The 19939-nt window shown below is 39.0% G+C and overlaps 1 protein-coding gene and 2 long non-coding RNA genes across 3 annotated transcripts in view; 1 reads left to right on the top strand and 2 right to left on the bottom strand.

Annotated features, from left to right (window-relative positions):
• The window catches only part of LOC138033604 (uncharacterized), an 18721-nt gene extending 15957 nt beyond the window's left edge, over positions 1–2764 (bottom strand). The window contains exons 1-2 of the long non-coding RNA XR_011128632.1: positions 2740–2764; positions 2019–2090 (exon numbers count right to left, since the gene is read on the bottom strand). This is a non-coding gene — a long non-coding RNA (uncharacterized lncRNA). The remainder of the gene's footprint in view (positions 1–2018; positions 2091–2739) is intronic.
• An 11328-nt stretch (positions 2765–14092) lies between these two features.
• Positions 14093–18019, top strand: LOC138032978 (uncharacterized). The gene is made up of 7 exons (XM_068880703.1): positions 14093–14293; positions 14628–15168; positions 15284–15470; positions 15950–16210; positions 16311–16482; positions 16644–16792; positions 17161–18019. The coding sequence occupies exons 1-7, from the start codon at positions 14142–14144 to the stop codon at positions 17322–17324; spliced, it is 1626 nt and encodes a 541-aa protein (XP_068736804.1). The 5' UTR covers positions 14093–14141; the 3' UTR covers positions 17325–18019.
• On the bottom strand, positions 15937–19007 carry LOC138032979 (uncharacterized). Its single transcript, XR_011128530.1, has 3 exons — positions 18780–19007; positions 16287–16461; positions 15937–16170 (listed from the first exon to the last, which is right to left on the bottom strand). It is a non-coding gene; the product is annotated as an uncharacterized lncRNA (long non-coding RNA).
• Between the last annotated feature and the right edge of the window lie 932 nt (positions 19008–19939).

The following is a 19939-nucleotide window of genomic DNA, read 5'->3' as shown; positions in this document are numbered from 1 at the left end:
ACGAGATCACATAAAGTGGTACAACGTTTTTTGCACTGATCTTGATCATAAGCTTGTATTTACTTTGTTTAAGATCTGTAACAGCGTGAGAGATCCTGTGTCTTTTTATCTCCGTTCCCGCGTCGTGTATAAATTCACTTGTGCAAGTTGTAATTTATTTTACCGGCGTTGGGGAAACATCCCGACATATTTTGACGCGTATACATGAGCACCTTGGAAGGGACAGAGCCTCTCCTGTTTTCCAGCATCTGCAACATTCGGAGAAATATCGAAGACTTTGCACTGAGAGGTGTATGGTCAGCGTTTAGTTGATCGCTTTAATTTGCGTTATTGTATCTTTTGCACACACATTAGTCTTTTGTTATAGCATTCAGCGTTGTAACGTTAAACTAAAATTGGATATTATGCTGACGTCATATGCTTACATAGTATATAACACTGTTAGTTCAGATTCATATAGAAAACTGAAAATGATCAACGGTTGATCGAAACATGCATTGCAAAACCGTAGCCGTTGTCATTTTTTACGAAGTGACACCGATTGGTACTTTGAGTGTCTTCATCCCGATCGTTTTCCGTGTTTAAATAGATATTCATTAAACTTCCGGACATTGTTCCGTTTCTTTTGGTTACTTTCTTTTTCCCTTGCTTGGTTCCTTTTACAAGTTTTCCTAGGAGCTCCTGTTTGTGATTTTACAACATTTTATAGCAGGTTTTAATAACAAAATTGACAACGTAAAATTAGACCTAAAGGCATAAAGTAATGTTGAGAAGAACATCGACATGGGCTCAGGTTGAAAGCCATACGATGAGACGCTTGACATGATATTGCAAAGGCTCTAAACCATTGTACAAAGTTCTGTACCCTACTCTTTCTCTCTGTCTCTTTAATCTCTCTGATATAATTACCAGCAGTTAGTATGCAATTGTCATCAAATCAGCGAACTCACAATTCCACTCAAAGTACTCGCATATTGCCATGTTATAAGTTGTCATCGTGCAGCAAACAAACATCATGATATTGTGTTTATTTTATGCCACTGTTTCACTGATAATGTGCGATAACACTTTGAATCATGTGAGACAAAAGGATCATTAAAATGTAAGTGGAAATGAATATAAGTACATAACATAAATGGGAAGAGAATTCTAAGAGACAGGCTACCTCTAGCAATGAGCAGTTGCAGGAAATAAAAAACTATATAAGGCGTTTCTTAAAATATCCTAAGAAATCATTTTAAAAACAAAAAAATGGCTTCCTATACAAACAAAAAGACATTTCCCGCTAAAACTTTACTCAAAGGTATAGAGTTATTACAACAGCTTTTTGTTTTTCAAATTCATGCAACAGAAACTTGGTCCTTACAGCTCAGATAGCCAGGTATTCTTATCAAAAATACCGCCAGGAAGGTCTGTCAGCTGGTTTCCCGACAACGACTTACAAAAAAAAAAAAAAAAAAACAAGATTTACAGCTTAAGTAGCATCGATCAGTAAGGTCTTTTGGAACTATATTACCATCACTGTTTGCTTTGGTCGCTTTCTTGTGCTCCAAACAACATGTTAGTAAGTTTTAAATGGCATGTCGGTGGCCCTGTATACGTGTTTTTCTTTGCGAGACTTTATGCCATATTAGTGCGAAATATATACAGTCAGTGGATCATGTTTTAACCTTCAGTCTTTCCTGGGCATATGTTACATAAATTACTCATTGGATCTCCTCGTCCATGGAATAGTATAGAAACAAAATTCATTTCCCGTTAATACTTTACTAGTTGTGTGTATCAAGTGATGAATAAATCTTAGTTTGGCAGTCGGAAGTGGGCAACTTGAGCAATTTATGTAAGCAACTTCTGAAGTTGTCAGAGTTGTGTCGTTTTTCATGTAATAACGTTGTTAAATATGTAAATACATGTACAAGTGTAGTCTGTGAGGACGTTTAGTAATATGCTTTCTTTAAACTTATCACAAAAGGTTTTAGTTGTTTTCCAATAATATTTAAAGCAAATTTGGTCCTTACAGGTGGGTTAGCTGGGTACCCTTATCAAGAATGCCGTCAGGAATATCTGTCAGCTGGTTTTCCGACAACGACCTGCAAACCAAAAAACAAAATTTACAGCTTTAGCGACAATTCAAACTTTACCAACCCTTTGCAAGACCCAAAGACTTTAAGGAACATCGAACGGTGGGAGCTAGTGAGACTATATTACCATCACTGGCTTTCTTTGGTCGATTTCTTGGAATCCAAGCAACATATTAGTAAGTTAAAAATGGCAGATCAGTGGCCCTATATACATGTTTGTCTTTGCCAGACTTTGAAGCCTTAGTACTCAGTACGAAATAGTGTTCGTCATCAATGGATCATGGCTCAGCCTTTAGTTTTTCCGGTCACATTTTACATAAATTACTCATTGGATCCCTTAATCCATGTTCTATTAAGGGTAGAATGCCGACTGGTATATTGAAATCGACCCTGGCCTAGAAACCCTTTACTAGTGGGTATATCAAGCAATGAACAAATCTTAAGTTTCCAGTCGGAAGTGGGCAATTTGGGCTTTTTATGTGAGCACCTTTCTCAAGTTGTCAGATTTGTGTTCTTTGTCATGTAGTAACCTTGTTAAATCTAGAAATACGTGAGCCAGTGTAACCCGTGAGGGCATTCAGTAATATGCTTTCTTTAAAGTCATCACAAGAGCTTTGAATTGTTTTCCAATGTTGTATAATAGAAATTTAATCCTTACAGGTCTCTTAGCTGGGCATTCTTATCAAAAATGCCGTCAGGAAGATCCGTCAGCTGGTTTCCTGACAAATCCCTACAAAAAGAGACAAAAAATATATGCCTGTGGCAAAATTGACAGCTTTAGCGACAGTTTAAACTTTACCAACCCTTCGAAAGACCCAAACTCTTCAAGGACCATTGAACAGTGGGAGATGGTGGGACTATATTACCATCACCGTTTTGCTTTGGTCGATTTCTTGGGCTCCAAGCAACATGTTTGTAAGTTATAAATGGCAGATCAGTGACTCAGTATACATGTTTGTCTTTGCCAGACTTTGAAGCCCTATTACTACGAAATAGACAGTAGATCATGGTTTAGCCTTTAGTCTTTTCCGGTCAAATTTTACTTAAGTTACTCATTGGATCCCCTCGTTCATGGCTGACTATAGAAACAAAAAAAACAAATCCCGTTAACGCTTTACATGTGGATATATCAAGTGATGAGAAAATCTTAGGTTGACAATCGAAAGTGGGCAACGTGAGCACTTTATATAAGCACCTTCTCAAAGTTCTCAGATTTGTGTTCTTTGTCATGTAATAACATTGTTAAATCTGGAAATACATGTACAAGTTTAGCCTATGATGGCGTTTAGTAATATGCTTTCTTTAAAGTTATTGTTTTCCAATGCTATTTAAAAGAAATTTGGTCCTTACAGGTCCGTTAGCTGGGTATTCTTATCATTCGACAAAAGATTAAAATGAATCCTGCTGCTTATTTGCATCCCTGTCACTAACCACGTCCACATGGATATTGGAATCTGCCATGATGACTAGCTTTTCACGGGCTAATATGATGGACTCCATGTAGTCAGACAACACAGCAAAGAAAACATTTGTTGACACACGCACTGTATGGCATGTGGTAAATAATTACCGCACGGAGTCTGTATCAGCCAGATGTTACGAGCAATTCAGAAAACTCAAATGAAGTATTCTCACCAGACACACAATGGGTGTAATGTGTCCCTAAATAGCAAACCAGTGCCGCTACCAGTACTCCGACTCACTCGTGAAAAAAGACATTGAGTATCATGTCAAAATTGAAACCGGCCTTGAAAACGGAGGGGCATAAAGCGAGAACGATGGCGAACAAAGGAGAAACGCGTACGCGTTGATTTTTTTCTTTTAAGTATGCTGAGAACCATCCCAAGAGTTTACCCGAGACGCCAAACCTTGACTGAAGACTCGTGATCAAAATACCGTGATCAACAGTATCGAAAACGACACGTAAATCTTAAAGAACCAGCAAAATTATTTGACTATTGTTCATATTTAAGACTGCAATGCAGGATAGAGACCATTGGAAGACATATGAAAAAGAAGTTGATCTGACTGGGCGATAGTTCTATACAGAAGATGAAGGCCATGTTTCTTGAGCATAGCATTTACTATGGCTTCCTTCCATGATTAGGAAAAGAGGTAGTCTCTAGAGACTGATTGATCATCTGTTTAATTACAGGCAAAAGCACATCAATACACCCTGCTACTAACGGAGTTAGCATTGGGTCCAAAGCACAGTACTTCTTATCACATTTCTTCACCAGCTCTATGACGTCATCGGCGTTTAAAAGCTAAAACTCGCTGAATGATTCTCTCACAGGACGATCAAAGTCATATTTTGAGGCTCCAGAAGAACTTCGTGCAGTAGCATCAAGATGCAACCGAATATCAGATACCTTCTTGACAAAGAAATTCTCCATAGCGTTAAGCAGTAGATATTCATCATCGTGTGATGGGAGCTGGACTCTAGAATCTTGCTTCACCAACTTCTTCGTAGCCGTGAAAAGGTTACCCCAATCGCCATTTTTTTCAATTATAAAATCTTTATAGAAAGCCGTGCGGGCGTTGTTCAATAAATAAGCAACACGGTTCCTGCATATCTTATAGCATTCAAAGTGTGATAAAGACTTCGTCCTTCTCCAGCGCTTTTCAGCCCTGAGCCTAGCTCTTTAGGCTTCTCTTATGTCCTCATTAAGCCATGGTGGGCTCCGCTTTACAGCTACAGCCCTGGTTTTGAGAGGGGTGTCACGGTTCAGAACGTCCGTAAGACTAGAGTTGTAACAGCCAACCATCACATCAATCACATCAAGGGAGCTGGGGGGGAAAAGGGGGGGAAGGGGGTGTTAGTACGCTACTCAGAGTCTCTAAGGTCTTTTCTTAGTTGATCAATGTTAACAGATCTAAGATTTCTGTAGTGATGTCCCTTGATAACAGAAGTGGCCGGCTTAGGAATTTAAAGACTGCACGTTACAGCAACGTGCTTTGAGAATAAGCGGTCTACCTGTGGCGCAGAGATCACAGATTGCCATTGGCGCGTTAAAATCAGATCCAGTATGTGTCCATGGATGTGAGTAGCCCCCTTCAAATGCTGCTGAACACCCAAAGATTCAAATGAATCCTGCTGCTTATTTGCATCCCAGTCACCAGGCACGTCCACATGGATATTGGAATCTGCCATGATGACCAGCTTTTCAGGGGCCAATATGATGGACTCCATGTAGTCAGACAACTCAGCATGCAAAAAAAGAATTTGTTGACACAGGATACCCAGCACTGTATGACACGCGGTAAATAATTACCGCACGGAGTATATATGAGCCAGATGTTACGAGCTATTCAGAAAACTCAAATCAAGACATCTCACCAGCACAGAGCTTAGACACACACAGGGTGTAGGGTGTCCCTAGATAGCAAACTGGTGCCGCCACCAATACTCCGACTCACACGTGAAATAAGCCATTAAGTATCATGTCAAAATTGACACTGGCCTAGGAAACCGAGGGGCATAAAGGGAGAAGGATGGCTAACAAAGGAGAAAAGACTGGCAAAAGGGTGGACTGTGAAAGGAAGAAGGAGGGCAGAAATTGTGAGGGTGCTTCATCTTTAACCCGCACTTCAAATCCACTTTTCTTTTATTCACTAGAAAAGTATCTTGTGACAAATGCTCTAAACAGCTCCACGTGCCTCCTATTGTTCATTGCCCAATCAAACACCGACACGTGCTTTTCATTGGGTATTTTGCTGCACAGGACAAGACTGAAATCTAACATGATTTATTACTCGGTGCCCTTACGGGCCCGAGTAGGAATTGTTTCATGTGTCCAAAAAGATGTGACAGTGGTGAAAGTTATCGTTGTAGGGTTGTAAGCAGTGTTACAGTTGATTTCACATTACCGCGCCACGTTGTGAAGTTCGTTGGGAAATTGGATACTAGGTAACGAAGTCGCCAATTAAGCGTCGAATTAGACAACGAAATTGCGAACTTTAAAATAAACTTCACAACTTCTACCAGATCGAAATTCGCAAATCCGTTGCCGTCTGAGGTGCGTTGCTTTCACTTTTTCAACTTTATATACTTAATTATGACAAACTGTTATTTGGACCCGACGAAACCAAACACCAAGAGCTTTAATCTTTCCTTTAGCCCATTTCAGATCACTGTATATATTCTCGCCGATCCATAGGGCGTCTGTTTTGCCACAGTTGAGTCGGAGACCTGATACCTCCCCGAAAAGGTCTTTTAGTCTTAAAGACTCTTCAAAGTATTCTATCGAACCATATCTACAAGATACATTGTTTAAATTAGTAGTTGCAACCTTACTTAACCCTGGAAATGATGTAACCAACAACCTTTTTCTACATTTCCAACTGGTGTAAGAGGGTATAGTACTTACACACCAAAAAAGAAAATTTACAATCGTACGCGACATAACTTAAAATGGGAGATAACTAATACTTAATACAAGGACCCCTCTTTCTCATTAAACCATCCATTCTTTTTGCTATATGGTCTTTCAACCTATTTACGATTACTACTGGCGTAGTAAAAAAGGTATTTATCATACGAGCTTTAAACTATTCAAACGTCAAAGTTTCACTTCCTTTTTTGCGATCCCGCGCTTGTTTTCGAAGGAGCCTATTGAGTCTGTGCTTTGGGGGGGAAGTTTGATCACGGTGTTAATTACCCGCTCAATTGAGGCTTTTACTAACGCAGAATTTTGACAAGAGTTTCCATCCTGCATCCAGAGGCGGCTAACGATTCATCTTTTCCAGCCAACTGAAACAGTCGATCAAAGTGTTCATCAACCAATGTATCCCGCTGATTTTAGGTAACGTGAAACTGTCCTCGTTAAAACCTCACTTCGAATTCGTTCAATTCTGGCCTCTTCATTAATCTTTTACAATTAAAGGTCCCGCCTTTTTTTGTTAAAGTCTTGTCTTTCAAAAAACAGAGAACTTCGCTCATAAACACTTGTACGACCTCGCTAGAACAGCGCGTAAACCGTATCAAAGCTAATAATAACGTACCCCTCCCCCTCCCTACCTTCGATGTTGCTTTTCCCGGTGGATTTTTGCACTAGAACCCATAAACATCAACATTGAAGGGGGTGGGGGAAGGGGATAAATTTCCGTCTGTGTTACAACATTTGTGACCGAGACTGTGGGCCTCAGTAAAAGTAATCGACGCAGTTACAAAGCAACTTGTGCAGTTGCAAAACAATCCAGGCTTGAACCGGACTCGATCCCATGACTGTAAGCTATCAAACCCGGAATTTTCAGGCTTCTTTCCACAATTCTCGCGTTGATTTATAGTGTGATAATCACTTTCACCGAGACCAAACTACACCTTAGTTTAAATACATAAAAAACTTGATATATTTGTTATATCATAAACAACATTGTTTGATTGAGATAAGGGAAGGACGTTTTGTTGCCCGTGCAGGGATTTTGCAAAATCCGGAGGAAGCATCATTGTTATCCACGCGTAGCGTGATAGAGTTGTCCCTGCAGGGGTCTCGCCTGGAGACAATATTTTTTTAAACTGTTCATATTTGTTTCATTCGTCATGGAATCTTGATACTTCACACTCCCGACAATCAAGAAACAAAGACTTTTTTGAAGGAAGTAACGATTTCATGAATTCAGATTTACATTTACGAAAAACACGTCAAACAACATGTACATTACTACCTTGTAGTAATATGTTCTATAAGCGCATAGTGAAATTCACTCAAAACTAAACCTTCAATTGAAATGGATTCATCATTTCTTTTTTCAGTGATTCCATTATCATAAATAAGCAAAATGAAAGAAAACAGTAAATATCATAAGACCAATTTCTTTCGTGGTATCATCAGTATAGCTTTAAGGGACTGTGCAATAATTATCTGGAGAGGGGGGCTCTAAAATTAGCAAAGTAGACCTTAAAATAAAGTTGCACCCCCCTGAATTAAAGTTAAAATAACTTCTTGTCCACCCCCGTCTAGAGGGGAGGTTACTTTCAACCCCCCCTCCCCAACCTCCGATCCTCCCTACATCCCTCTTTACCTTTACACTACTTCTGGCATGTCTGCATCATCAATAAATAAAACTTGGAAGCTGCGCTGCACATCATCGTCGCCTGATCAACCACCTTCATACTCGGTTGACTCCTCCTCAGAATCACTTGAGGTATCATCATGAGAACTGGAGGGCATGTTTTCATCATCATCTTCGATGTCTTCATCAAATGTTCTTGCTACAGAACCATCTGCATGCTTAAGTATTCGCTCAACTAATTGTGCCTTGTTTCCAGATTCCATTAGACCTTCTTGCCTTACCTTGTTTACATCACATACGGACAAATCTTGTCTGAGGGACTTGCTTTCCTGTAAATAATTCGTTGGGGAGGCGGAAGTGCTTGTTCAAAAAAAATCTTTGATATTGGACATGATCCATGTTATGGTTAATTGACATCTTTCAAAACAAGGTATCTCATGACTGGTATCACGTGAACATATCGCAGACTTAAGCTTAAAAATCAACGAACTCAGCTGTTTTTTTTTTTTTAAGAACTGCCGACCAGGTACTGGATTTCGATTTGATCTCAGGTTCAAGCCAGGGTAAATTATTGTAAGAATAAATAACAGGGTACTTACAGCTTCACTAGCTTTGTATAGTTATCAAAGACACCTCCAGGCAGTTTGTTCAGCTGGTTGTCACTCAGCTCCCTACCAACAAATCATAACCTTAAGGCTTTTATACCACTTCATAGAATAAACTTTATTATTATAAGTAACTGAACTTTACTATGAATACGAGCAGTTAGCATACAATTCTCATAATATGATTTGATTTTCCGGTTTTCGCTCGCGATTTGCAACAAGCGCATCTTAAATTCAAACTTTTATAGATAGCTTCCGTCTGTATGTTGATACAAGAAACAAAAAGTGCTTCTTTTCTGGAATGGTGAGGACTGGAGAAAGATAAAATACTGCATAACTTTTCAAATTCCGTTTTCTGTGAATCTTCTATTACGTGTGTTACATATGAACCTGGGCAGTTCTAGCTTTGCAATAACTGGTTTCTCGTTAACCCAGTTTATTACTACATGCGAAGATTGTTTACATTACTCATTAAAAGAGAGATAACGTAGACTTTTTTCAACAATATATCGTTTTAATATAACCTAAAGTCATTCTGATAGTGAAAATTAAAAAACGTCCTATTTATGATCGCTTCTGTGCTTCTCTCACTACGATTTGCAATGCTTTAGGTTCACGTGTTCACAAGTTTGCTTTTGCATATGCTGTCTAGATTTCAATTACAAATTCTATTTTGATTGGTCAATCTACCTCACTTTGTAAATAGTTAACCCCGAAGTCAAAGAAGATACGTTTCGTTTCTGAGGAAACGATACAAAAACGAATACAGTGTTGCTCTACCTAACAGTAAAGGGTATTTTTAACATAATTTACCCTAAAACGTACATAAAAAAGAACAATTCCTTTCAATGAAAAGAATTCATTTGCTTATTGGTACTTCATAAGATAGGAAGATAAAAAAAATGAAAATCACCAGTTGATACTTTAAGTGTGTCCATTGAGATCGCTTTGCGTGTTCTAAGCAAGATCCATTTAACTCCATGACTTTTATTTTGATTTCCTATTATTGTGTTTTTTTTTTTCAGTTAAGTTTTCTTTTTCCTTGGCTTGATTGTTTGCCTTGACAAGTTTTGCTTGGTGTTCCTGTCTGTGATTTTTCAAAAGTTTGTGGCCGTTTTATTATAAAAATTGATTCCCTGAGAGACCTGAAGGCGTAAAGTAATGGTGAGAGAAAGATCAACATGGGCTCAGTTTGAAAGCAATACGATAAGAAGCTAGAAAATATTACAAAGCCTATTGACAATTGCACAAAGTTGTATACCCGACCCTTTGTTCTCTAGCCCCTTTATCTCTCTGATATAAATACGGGAAGTTAGCATACAATTCTTACAGCTGCGTTACTTGGGCATTCTTATCAAAAAGTGTCTGTCGTTGCCAGACTTTTAAGCCCTATAGCTAAGAAATAGTCAGTGGATCATGGTTCAGCCTTTAGTCTTTTCCGGTCACATTTTACATAAATTACCCATTGGATCCCCTCATCCAAGGGTTACTACGAAAACAAAATACGTTACTAGTGGGTATATCAAGTAATGAACAAATCTTAGGCTGACAGTCGGAGTGGGCATCTTGAGCACTCTATGTAAGCACCTTCTCAAGTTGTCAGATACGTATTCTTTGTCATGTAATAACGTTGTTAAATCTGTAAATACATCTACAAGTGTAGCCCGTGAGGGTGTTTAGTAATATGCTTTCTTTAAACTTATCACAAAAGCGTTTAGTTTTTTTCCAATGATATTTAAGGCAAATTTGGTCCTTACAGGTGGGTTAGCTGGGTATTCTTATCAAGAATGCCATCAGGAATATCTGTCAGCTGGTTTTTCGACAACGACCTACAAACCAAACAACAAAGTTTACAGTTTTAGCGACAATTCAAGCTTTACCAACCTTTGCAAGACCCAAATACTTCACAGAACATCGAGCGGTGGGAGCTAGTGAGACTATATTACCATCACTGGTTTGCTTTGGTCGATTTCGTGGGATCCAAGCAACATATTAGTAAGTTAAAAATGGCAGATCAGTGGCCCTATATACATGTTTGTCTTTGCCAGACTTTGAAGCCTAGTACTCAGTACGAAATAGTGTTCGTCATCAATGGATCATGGCTCAGCCTTTAGTTTTTCCGGTCACATTTTACATAAATTACTCATTGGATCCCTTAATCCATGTTCTATTAAGAGTAGAATGCCGGCTAGTATATTGAAATCGACACTGGCCTAGAAACCCTTTACTAGTGGGTATATCAAGCAATGAACAAATCTTAAGTTTCCAGTCGGAAGTGGGCAATTTGGGCTTTTTATGTAAGCACCTTTCTCAAGTTGTCAGATTTGTATTCTTTGTCATGTAGTAACCTTGTTAAATCTAGAAATGCGTGAGCAAGTGTAACATGTGAGGGCATTCGGTAATATCCTTTCTTTAAAGTCATCACAAGAGCTTTGAATTGTTTTCCAATGTTGTATAATAGAAATTTAATCCTTACAGGTCTCTTAGCTGGGCATTCTTATCAAAAATGCCGTCAGGAAGATCCGTCAGCTGGTTTCCTGACAAATCCCTACAAAAAGAGACAAAAAATATATGCCTGTGGCAAAATTTACAGCTTTAGCGACAGTTTAAACTTTACCAACCCTTTGAAAGACCCAAAGACTTCAAGGAACATCCAGCGGTGGGAGCTGGTGGGACTATATTACCATCGCGGTTTTGCTTTGGTCGATTTCTCGTCCTCCAAACAACAGTTTAGTAAGTTTTAAATTGCATATCTGTCGCCCTGTATACGTGTTTGTCTTTGCCAGACTTTGAAGCCATGATATTAGTGCGAAATAGTAAGTGGATAATGTTTTAGCCTTTAGTCTTTCCTGGTCATATTTTACGTAAATTACTCATTGAATCTCCTCGTCCGTGGAGTAGTACAGAAACAAAATAATTTTCCCGTTAACACTTTACTTGTGGGTATATCAAGTAATGAATAAATCTTAGGCTGACACTAGGAAGTGGGCAACTTGAGCACTCTATGTAAGCACCTTCTCAAGTTGTAAGATTCGTGTTCTTTGTCATGTAGTAACGTTGTTAAATCTGGAAATACATGTCAGGGCGTTTCGTAATATGCTTTCTTTAAACTTATCACAAAAGCTTTTAGTTGTTTTCTAATGATATTTAAAACCAATTTTCTCCTTACAGGTCGGTTAGCTGGGTATTCTTATCAAAAATGCCGTCAGGAAGATCTGTCAGCTGGTTTCCCGACAACGACCTACAAAAAAAACCCGAGATTTACAGCTTTACGCACAGTCAGAATTTTACCAAGCCATTGCAAAATCCAAAGTTCTAAGGGAACATCGATCGGTAAGGTCTTGTGGAACCATATTACGATCAATGTTTTGCTTGTACTCCAAACATCATGTTAGTGAGTTTTAAATGGCATATCGGTGGCCCTGTATACGTGTTTGTCTTTGCCAGAAATTAAGCCATATTAGTGCGAAATAGTCACTGGATCATGCCGGTTCAGCATTTACTCTTTTCCGGTCACATTTTACATAAATTACTATTTGAATCCCCCTTGTCCATTGCTTACTTTAAAAACAAAATAAATTTCCCGTTAACACTTTACTCGTGGGTATATCAAGTAATGAACAAATCTTAGGCTGACAGTAGGAAGTGGGCAACTTGAGCACTTTATGTAAGCACCTTCCGAAGTTGTCAGATTTGTGTTCTTTTTAATGTGATACCATTGTTAAAACTGTAAATACACGTGCAAGTGTAGCCTTTTAAGGCGTTTAGTAATATGCTTTCCTTTTCTAAAGTTATTACAACAGTTTTGAGTTGTTCTCCAATGTTATGTAACAGAAGTTTGGTCCTTACAGCACCCCTAGCTCGGTATTCTTATCAAAAATGCCGTCAGGAAGCACTTTCAGCTGGTTTTCCGACAACGACTTACAAACAAACAAAAAAATTAACAGCTTTTAGTTAACCCTAACCCGAACCCTAACCGAAAGACCATCGAACGGTGGGAGCTAGTTGGACTATATTACCATCACTGTTTTGCTTTGGTCGATTTCTTGGACTCCAACCAACATGTAGCCTAAATAAATGCGTTTGTAACATTAACTTAAAATTGTTCTAAAGTTCTACCGCTGCGAGTTTTACAGGGGAGCGAGTTCCATAGCTTTGGAGTGGCAAAACAAAAAGCCCTGTGCCCCAAAGTTTCCTTTTTTCTCTTTCGTTGCAACTCAAGGAGAAGCTTGATCTCAAAGAATAGCGTGATATACTCTTGATACCAATTAAATCATTTATATATTCCGGCACAACCCCGTGAATAGCTCTCAATGCAATTACTAGTACCTTAAAGGGATACTCTACACCTCAAAACGACATTTTAAAAAAAGATACCTTATAGTCTGAATAAAGGATATTTACAAAGAAAATCTGTCAATTTTTCCTTTCTTTTAGTCGAGAGAGAAAAGTTTCGGAACGAGCTATTCGAAATTGGCGCTTTTGGTCAAAACCGGAAATGACGTAGATATGAGAACTCGCAGCTCGCTCCGGCTTAAAATGTTTTGAGATCGCTTGTGAAGATACTAAGATCACGTAAATTTTTTGCTTCTAAAAGAACCTTTTAACTGTATCATGCCACATCGCTGTGTAGCTGGTGGGTGTTCGAACACTGCAAAAGACAGAGTGAGTTTCCATGGCTGGCCTTCAAATGCTCAACTTGCTCGTCAATGGACGAATGCAGTGAGAAACACGAGAGCAAATTTTAGCCAGACGGCCTCGAGCAAACTTTGCAGTAGTCACTTTTCCGAAGATTCATTTGAAACACAGTCAGTGATTGCTCATTCGTTAGGGTTAAACATGAAAAAAATTTTAAAACCCGGCCCTGTTCCGACCATATTTAACAACTGTCCCCCACAAAAAAAGCCAAGACGGGACAATAACACAGACCACACAGAAGGGTCGTCTTCGCCGGCGTGCGGGTCTCGTGCTCAGCAGTTTCAGAAGCAGCCCAGGGGAGCCTATAGAAAAAGAGAAGCTGCCAGGGTACGTATTGCAGATTATTTAAAACTGGCATTGTAATGTAAATGTAACCCACATATAACTAATGTAAACTTACCTTGTTTTTTTCAAAGATCGTCGCTGAACATGAACGAGAGAATTGTACGGTATCCTGTGAAGACAGTGTCAAAGGGCATGAAACAGCGAGTGGAGCTGAATCGTTACCTGGGGTACAGGAGGCAGCCACACAGACACGGTCTAACAGCAAAAATGTTTCTGTGCAATTTCGAACTAAAAGTACTGCGAAAGGCAAGTTTTTTTAACTGTGTTGTGTATTGAAAATAAATATCGTCCTCCGAAAAAAAGTTTGTTTACAAACGTTTTGGTTATGATTTTTTCAGGTATTCAAACTACTGTACCCACTAAGAGTCAAGGAACCCAATGCACTCTTCTAAAAGAGATGTTTGTTACATCTACACCTTCTGCAAGTGACGATGAGCCATCAGATTCGGAAGAGATGGACGCAGACGACGACCCCTTATATGTTCCCGACCCTGACGATGATAGAGATGAAGATGAAGATGAAGATTTTGCTGACGATTGTTTGTACGAGTGAGTTACACAAAAACTATTGATTATTAACCTTTGATATACGCTCATTTGTTTCTTTCTTTATCTTTTTTTAATCATTATTTACACACGGTAAAAACTGCAGGTACAATAAAATGCCTACCATCCTAAATCTAAAATTCTAATCCTTACATTATATATCTTACAACGATAAAACCTGTTTTACGTGAATGCCGTGTGTTGAAAAATTATGCTAGAGAAAGCGTTGAAATTGATTTAATGAACCAGACGCATTCCAATGAGTACAAACCTTACATTTACCTCTGGTGAATAGATCTCACTGGAATAAACACTTGAAATCTTATCTTTCACGCAGACAACCTACTGGCAATACACCTGCTTACGAACAGAAGTTGTTTCTTGTGGCAGAATCGTCACTGTTGAGTTTATTTGAGTTTTGCCCTGTGTGTCGGACAGAGTGTGAGAGGCGAGTCAACTCCAGGATTGGTACCAGAATAACAGTGATGCAAAAATGTCTCTGTTGCTCATTCACTAGAAGTTGGGATTCTCAGCCATCCATTGGGGACACCCCTCTTGGCAACATTATGATGTCATCAGGAATTCTATTTGGTGGGGGGAGTCCAGCAAAGGTGCTTAAAATAATGGGCCACATGAATGTACTGACCATTGGGTACTCCACATTCATGAAGCATCAGAAAAATTATTTACATGCAGCAGTGGAGAGAACGTATAGAGAACAACAGTCCTCATTACTGGATAGCATCAAAGCTGAGGGGAAGGAGCTGATCTTGGGAGGGGATGGTCGCTGTGACAGCCCAGGGCATTCCGCCAAGTATGGCAGTTATTCTCTCACGGATTTAGAGCAAAACAAAATTCTAGATTCCCAGCTGGTCCAGGTTGGTATTTACATTTCTACATCCAAAATTAAATTAAAATATGACTGGGCATAAATAACTTACTTTACTGTCTGAGATATCTTTACTCTACTGTTCACTTTATATTACTCTACAGAGTAATGAAGTAAAGAACTCTAATGCAATGGGAAAAGAAGGCCTGCAAAGATCCCTTCAATTTTTAACTGATGAAGGACTGTCTGTTGACACCTTGATAACAGACAGACATGTCCAGATTAGAAAGCAAATGAGGGAGAAATGGCCTGCTGTTAAGCACAGATTGGATGGCTGGCATATTGGCAAAGGTCAGTTTGTATAATCAATGCCATGACTTTGTAAGTGTGGTAATAATAGAAATTATTATACAATGAACTCTCTACAGTAACTCTTTTCTGATTGGCCGAAAGTACAATTATCATGTCAAGGACACTCAAGATCACAGGTTAGCATGTCAACTTCGCACGCTTTGTGTTGCTTCCGGGCAGTGAAGAAGCAATTACATGACTTCCATTTCTTTCTTTCCGTGGAATATATAATAAAACAATTATTACATTCGGTTTTTGTGATATCCAGAATAATCAAGGTCTCGCTATGGGTTATCAGCCTCAACCTTGGGCTCCGGCTGATATCCCTTCGCTTGACCTCCATTATTCTGGATATTACAAAAACCGAATGTAATAATTGTTTTATTATACATAATAATATAATTGTCTATAATTTTATGGCAACCTGTTAACATAAGACTGCATTAATACTGATTGTTAACCAGACTTAATTTTTTAAGGTATTGGTAAAAAGATTGACAGCCTTGCAAAAAATAAAGACTGTGCTGTGGTCTCAAAATGGAAAAAGAGCGTGGTCAACCACACGTTCTGGTGTGCTGCATCAACTGATGATGACGACGATGATTTAAAGGAGGCAAAGTGGCTCTCCATTACTAATCACATCATGAACAAGCATTCAGGGCATGACAGTCCTTTGTTTCCCCAGTGTCTTCATGGTAGACTGCATGGCAGAGAAAGAAAAAAGAAATGGCTCAAACCAGGTATGGTAATGTTTAATTCTAAATATCTTTTACAGGAAATGATGTTTAAATACTGATACATACGGTTATTACTCACCATTTATTTGTGGCTGCTGTTCAGGTTCACAACCTTATGAGAAACTGACAGAGGTGCTGACCAAGGGCTCACTGTTAAAGGATATCAAGCAGATGTCTGGAGCACATGCCACCTCATCACTTGAGGCCTTTCATTCAGTACAGAACCACTTTGCTACAAAACGCTTGGCTTTCTCCTACCATGGAATGACCAGCAGGTAATTGTTGAAAACAACAATAAATGTAATAATGACTTGGGCTTGTGAAAGAGACTGCAGAAGCAGATGCAGAAAATGATCATAGCTGCTGTCATTTAAAAATAAATTGCATCAATATTTCCTCACATTTACTCTAAGTATCCAGCATAATTTATTTCCAGGTTGCAGATTTCCATCCTACATTTCAACGAGAACAGCGATCGCGAATGTGCAAAACTACAGGATGGTACTGAGCGGGTAAACATTGCTTTTCCCAAGTACAAGAAGGGGGAACATACAATAAAGAAGATTTTAGTTCAATGCACATATAGTAAGTACTGATAAAATATGCAAGGAAAGATTTCATGTGGGCTAATTTCAGAGATAACTAACAATTACAACTGCCTATATGCTCTCTCATGTCTTTAAATCTTTCTCCCGCAGTTAAAATATACCTTGTATGACTTTCATATGTTCACTTGCACATTAAAAAAAAACTAGATACATAACACCCCAAAAACTTTTGATAATTAAATTATTATCGATTAGCATTAAAATTTAAATGAACTCTCAGAATGATCAGCCCCTACGAAATAGGCTACCCAAATCTGGAACTTTTTTTCTACGTTAATGACCCACTTGTTTCTTGTCAAGCCACAAGAAAAATTATAATTCTTCTAATAACGATGTTCTCTCTAGGATATGTTGCTGATCTGAAAGCGAGTGTTGCACGGATTCTTGAGGGAATTGACACCTGTGTCTTAGAAAGAGCTGCTGCACCTCAATCACTGTCATCGGATTTTGAGCGGCCAGATAAGCAGGCTGCTATAAATGCCTTCAAATCAAGGTTTAAGAACAGTTAAGTTACCCAAAAATATGTAGCAGGAAAAGGCTTGTTCCATTGTTTTGAAAATGATGTAAATCAATCTATTGGCTCCTTGCTCTTTATAAGAAAGACCAACAAGGCTAATGGCTTCACTAGCAATATTTGTTACCCTTTTCAGTCCCAACTACAGTACAATACTACAAGAATTTTCCCTTTCTCATTGCCAGTTTAACTTGTTTCAATTTTAAAGCATGTAATAGAATAGCTTTAACTTTATGAATTTCATTATTGTTGAAATTGCCTTAATATGGTACATTTGTAATTTATTGCAGTGAAGGAGAACCTGTTGGGGGTAACTACTTGGTGTAGGCACTCACATAATGGTCCAGGTAGTTATACTCAAATTTAAACTACAGAACAGTACTATAAATTTATACAGTTACCCTAACATAAAAATGACAGCTGACCACAAGCAAACAGCAGTGAAACTAACTGCAAGCAAAATTGGCACTCATGTAATGGCCTGGATAGTCACCAAATAAGTTAGGTGAAGCCTACACCAAGTAGTCGATCAACACCCCCAGGAGTAAAACCACTACACAAAGTGGATTTGTACACTTCAAGTACACTTGAAATTAGTTACGTAAAAATTATTACTAATAATTTTCATCCTACCATTGAAGACATTTGTTAACGTATCATCTGTAAGTTGAATACCAATAATCTTGAATAAGTTAGAATATGTTACGATTATTTTTAAGGTAGAACAAAAATCATCTATGAGAAGAAATGTTCGAATTAAACACAAAGTCTTCGGTCAATTTATTTGTCTACTCGTCGGGAAATCGAAATCCCTCAAACACAATATCATCTTCCATTCCTGGGGGTGGAAAGTGTGCCCGAATGCAACAAACTGCGCATGAAGGGAGAACCACTCTTATTTGCTTCCCCAACAGTCCCCAGCACCACCTTGCCAGCTGCCTGTAGGCTATGTGCCTCTTCTGTTTGTGATCTGGACCCTCATATGCATCGGTATACTGCTGTTTATATTGATACCATGCCGTTTGAAGAACCCAGCGATTCAAGCAAACAGCACTAAACCCTGGATGTTGCGTAATGCACACCGGGGGCTCGCCAAGTCACTTCGTTGTTTTTTGCCACCACACAGTCAATTTCAGAACAACATACGCATTCAACCACTCTAGTCAGTCGCTGGCAATTCCCACAAGCACACCTAAGTGGACATTCTGATGTAAGGTGTCGTAAGGTTTCAACGTAAGACGTTGTTATAAGCTAATTTTCCAATAACACTTCTCGCATGCCAAATTTATCGATTATAAAACTGCCAGCTTATTGCGCACTCCAAATGCAGAAAGAAAGGAAAAGTCTACGTGACAAGGAAACTTTATTACTATCTTTTATTCTCTTCAATTTAAAGATTATAAAAGTTTACAATAAAACAAGCTTATTCGCGAGACGATTTGAAGCTTACCAGTCTGTGTTTTGTAAGCGCTGGAATGTCTCCTCCTCGCTGGACTCATTCGAATCTGTACCTTCGCTGGCTTCGCTGTCATAAGGCTCAAAGAGGTAAGGTTGGGTGCCTGCACAGTCGGCTAAAGCAATTTCGTCGGCACTTTCACAAGAAGAAGACACCGACGAAGAAAAACTGCGCGAATCGTCCGAATCCATAGCTCACTTGTTTTCACTTTGAGCCGTAAAGCAAAACACACGAGTTCTCACTTCTACGTCATTGATCACGTGTTCACTTTTAAGAGAGTTTCACTTCCGGTCTTCGAAAAGGGTAAAATTGGGCTTTCGAGCACGGTTTTTTCTCTTTGAACCTTCGATTCTCCTCAGTTTTCGTCATTTTTCAGATATAATGGGGCAAATACTACCTTTTAAGAAAAACTTCATCTGAGGCATAGAGTATCCCTTTAAATCTAATTCTAAATTGCACTGGCAGCCAGCAATGCCTGAAAAGCACAGGCGATATATGATCTAAGCGGGAAACAATGCGAATTAGGCTCGCGGCTGTGTTTTCGACACGCTCTAACTTAGAAAAATTGTTTGCGGCAAGCCATGTAATAAACTATTGCAAGAGTCAATTCTACTATAGTAACTAGAGCAAGCACTAACTTCTTCGTTGATTCAGTTGATAGATACTTTCTTGTGCATCTAATGCAGTGCACTACAAATCTTATTGATTTCTGTCCCCATACTAAGTTGCTGATCAAAATAGCGGCCCAAATTCTTAGACGGCACGTTACAGCAACGTGCTTTTAGAATAAGCGGTCTACCTGTGACGCAGAGATCACAGATTGCCATTGGCGCGTTAAAATCAGATCCAGTATGTGTCCATGGATGTGAGTAGCCCCCTTCACATGCTGCTGAACACCCAAAGATTCAAATGAATCCTGCTGCTTATTTGCATCCCTGTCACCAGCCACGTCCACATGGATATTGGAATCTGCCATGATGACCAGCTTTTCAGGGGCCAATATGATGGACTCCATGTAGTCAGACAACTCAGCATGCAAAAAAAGATAGATACCCAGCACTGTATGACACGCGGTAAATAATTACCGCACGGAGTGTATATGAGCCAGATGTTACGAGCTATTCAGAAAACTCAAATCAAGACATCTCACCAGC

The sequence above is a fragment of the Montipora capricornis genome, chromosome 14 (assembly GCF_036669925.1).
Source record: "Montipora capricornis isolate CH-2021 chromosome 14, ASM3666992v2, whole genome shotgun sequence".
In the NCBI taxonomy this organism is placed as follows: domain Eukaryota; kingdom Metazoa; phylum Cnidaria; class Anthozoa; order Scleractinia; family Acroporidae; genus Montipora; species Montipora capricornis.
Note: the sequence above shows the minus strand (reverse complement) of the source record. Positions and strands in the feature narration are given on the sequence as shown.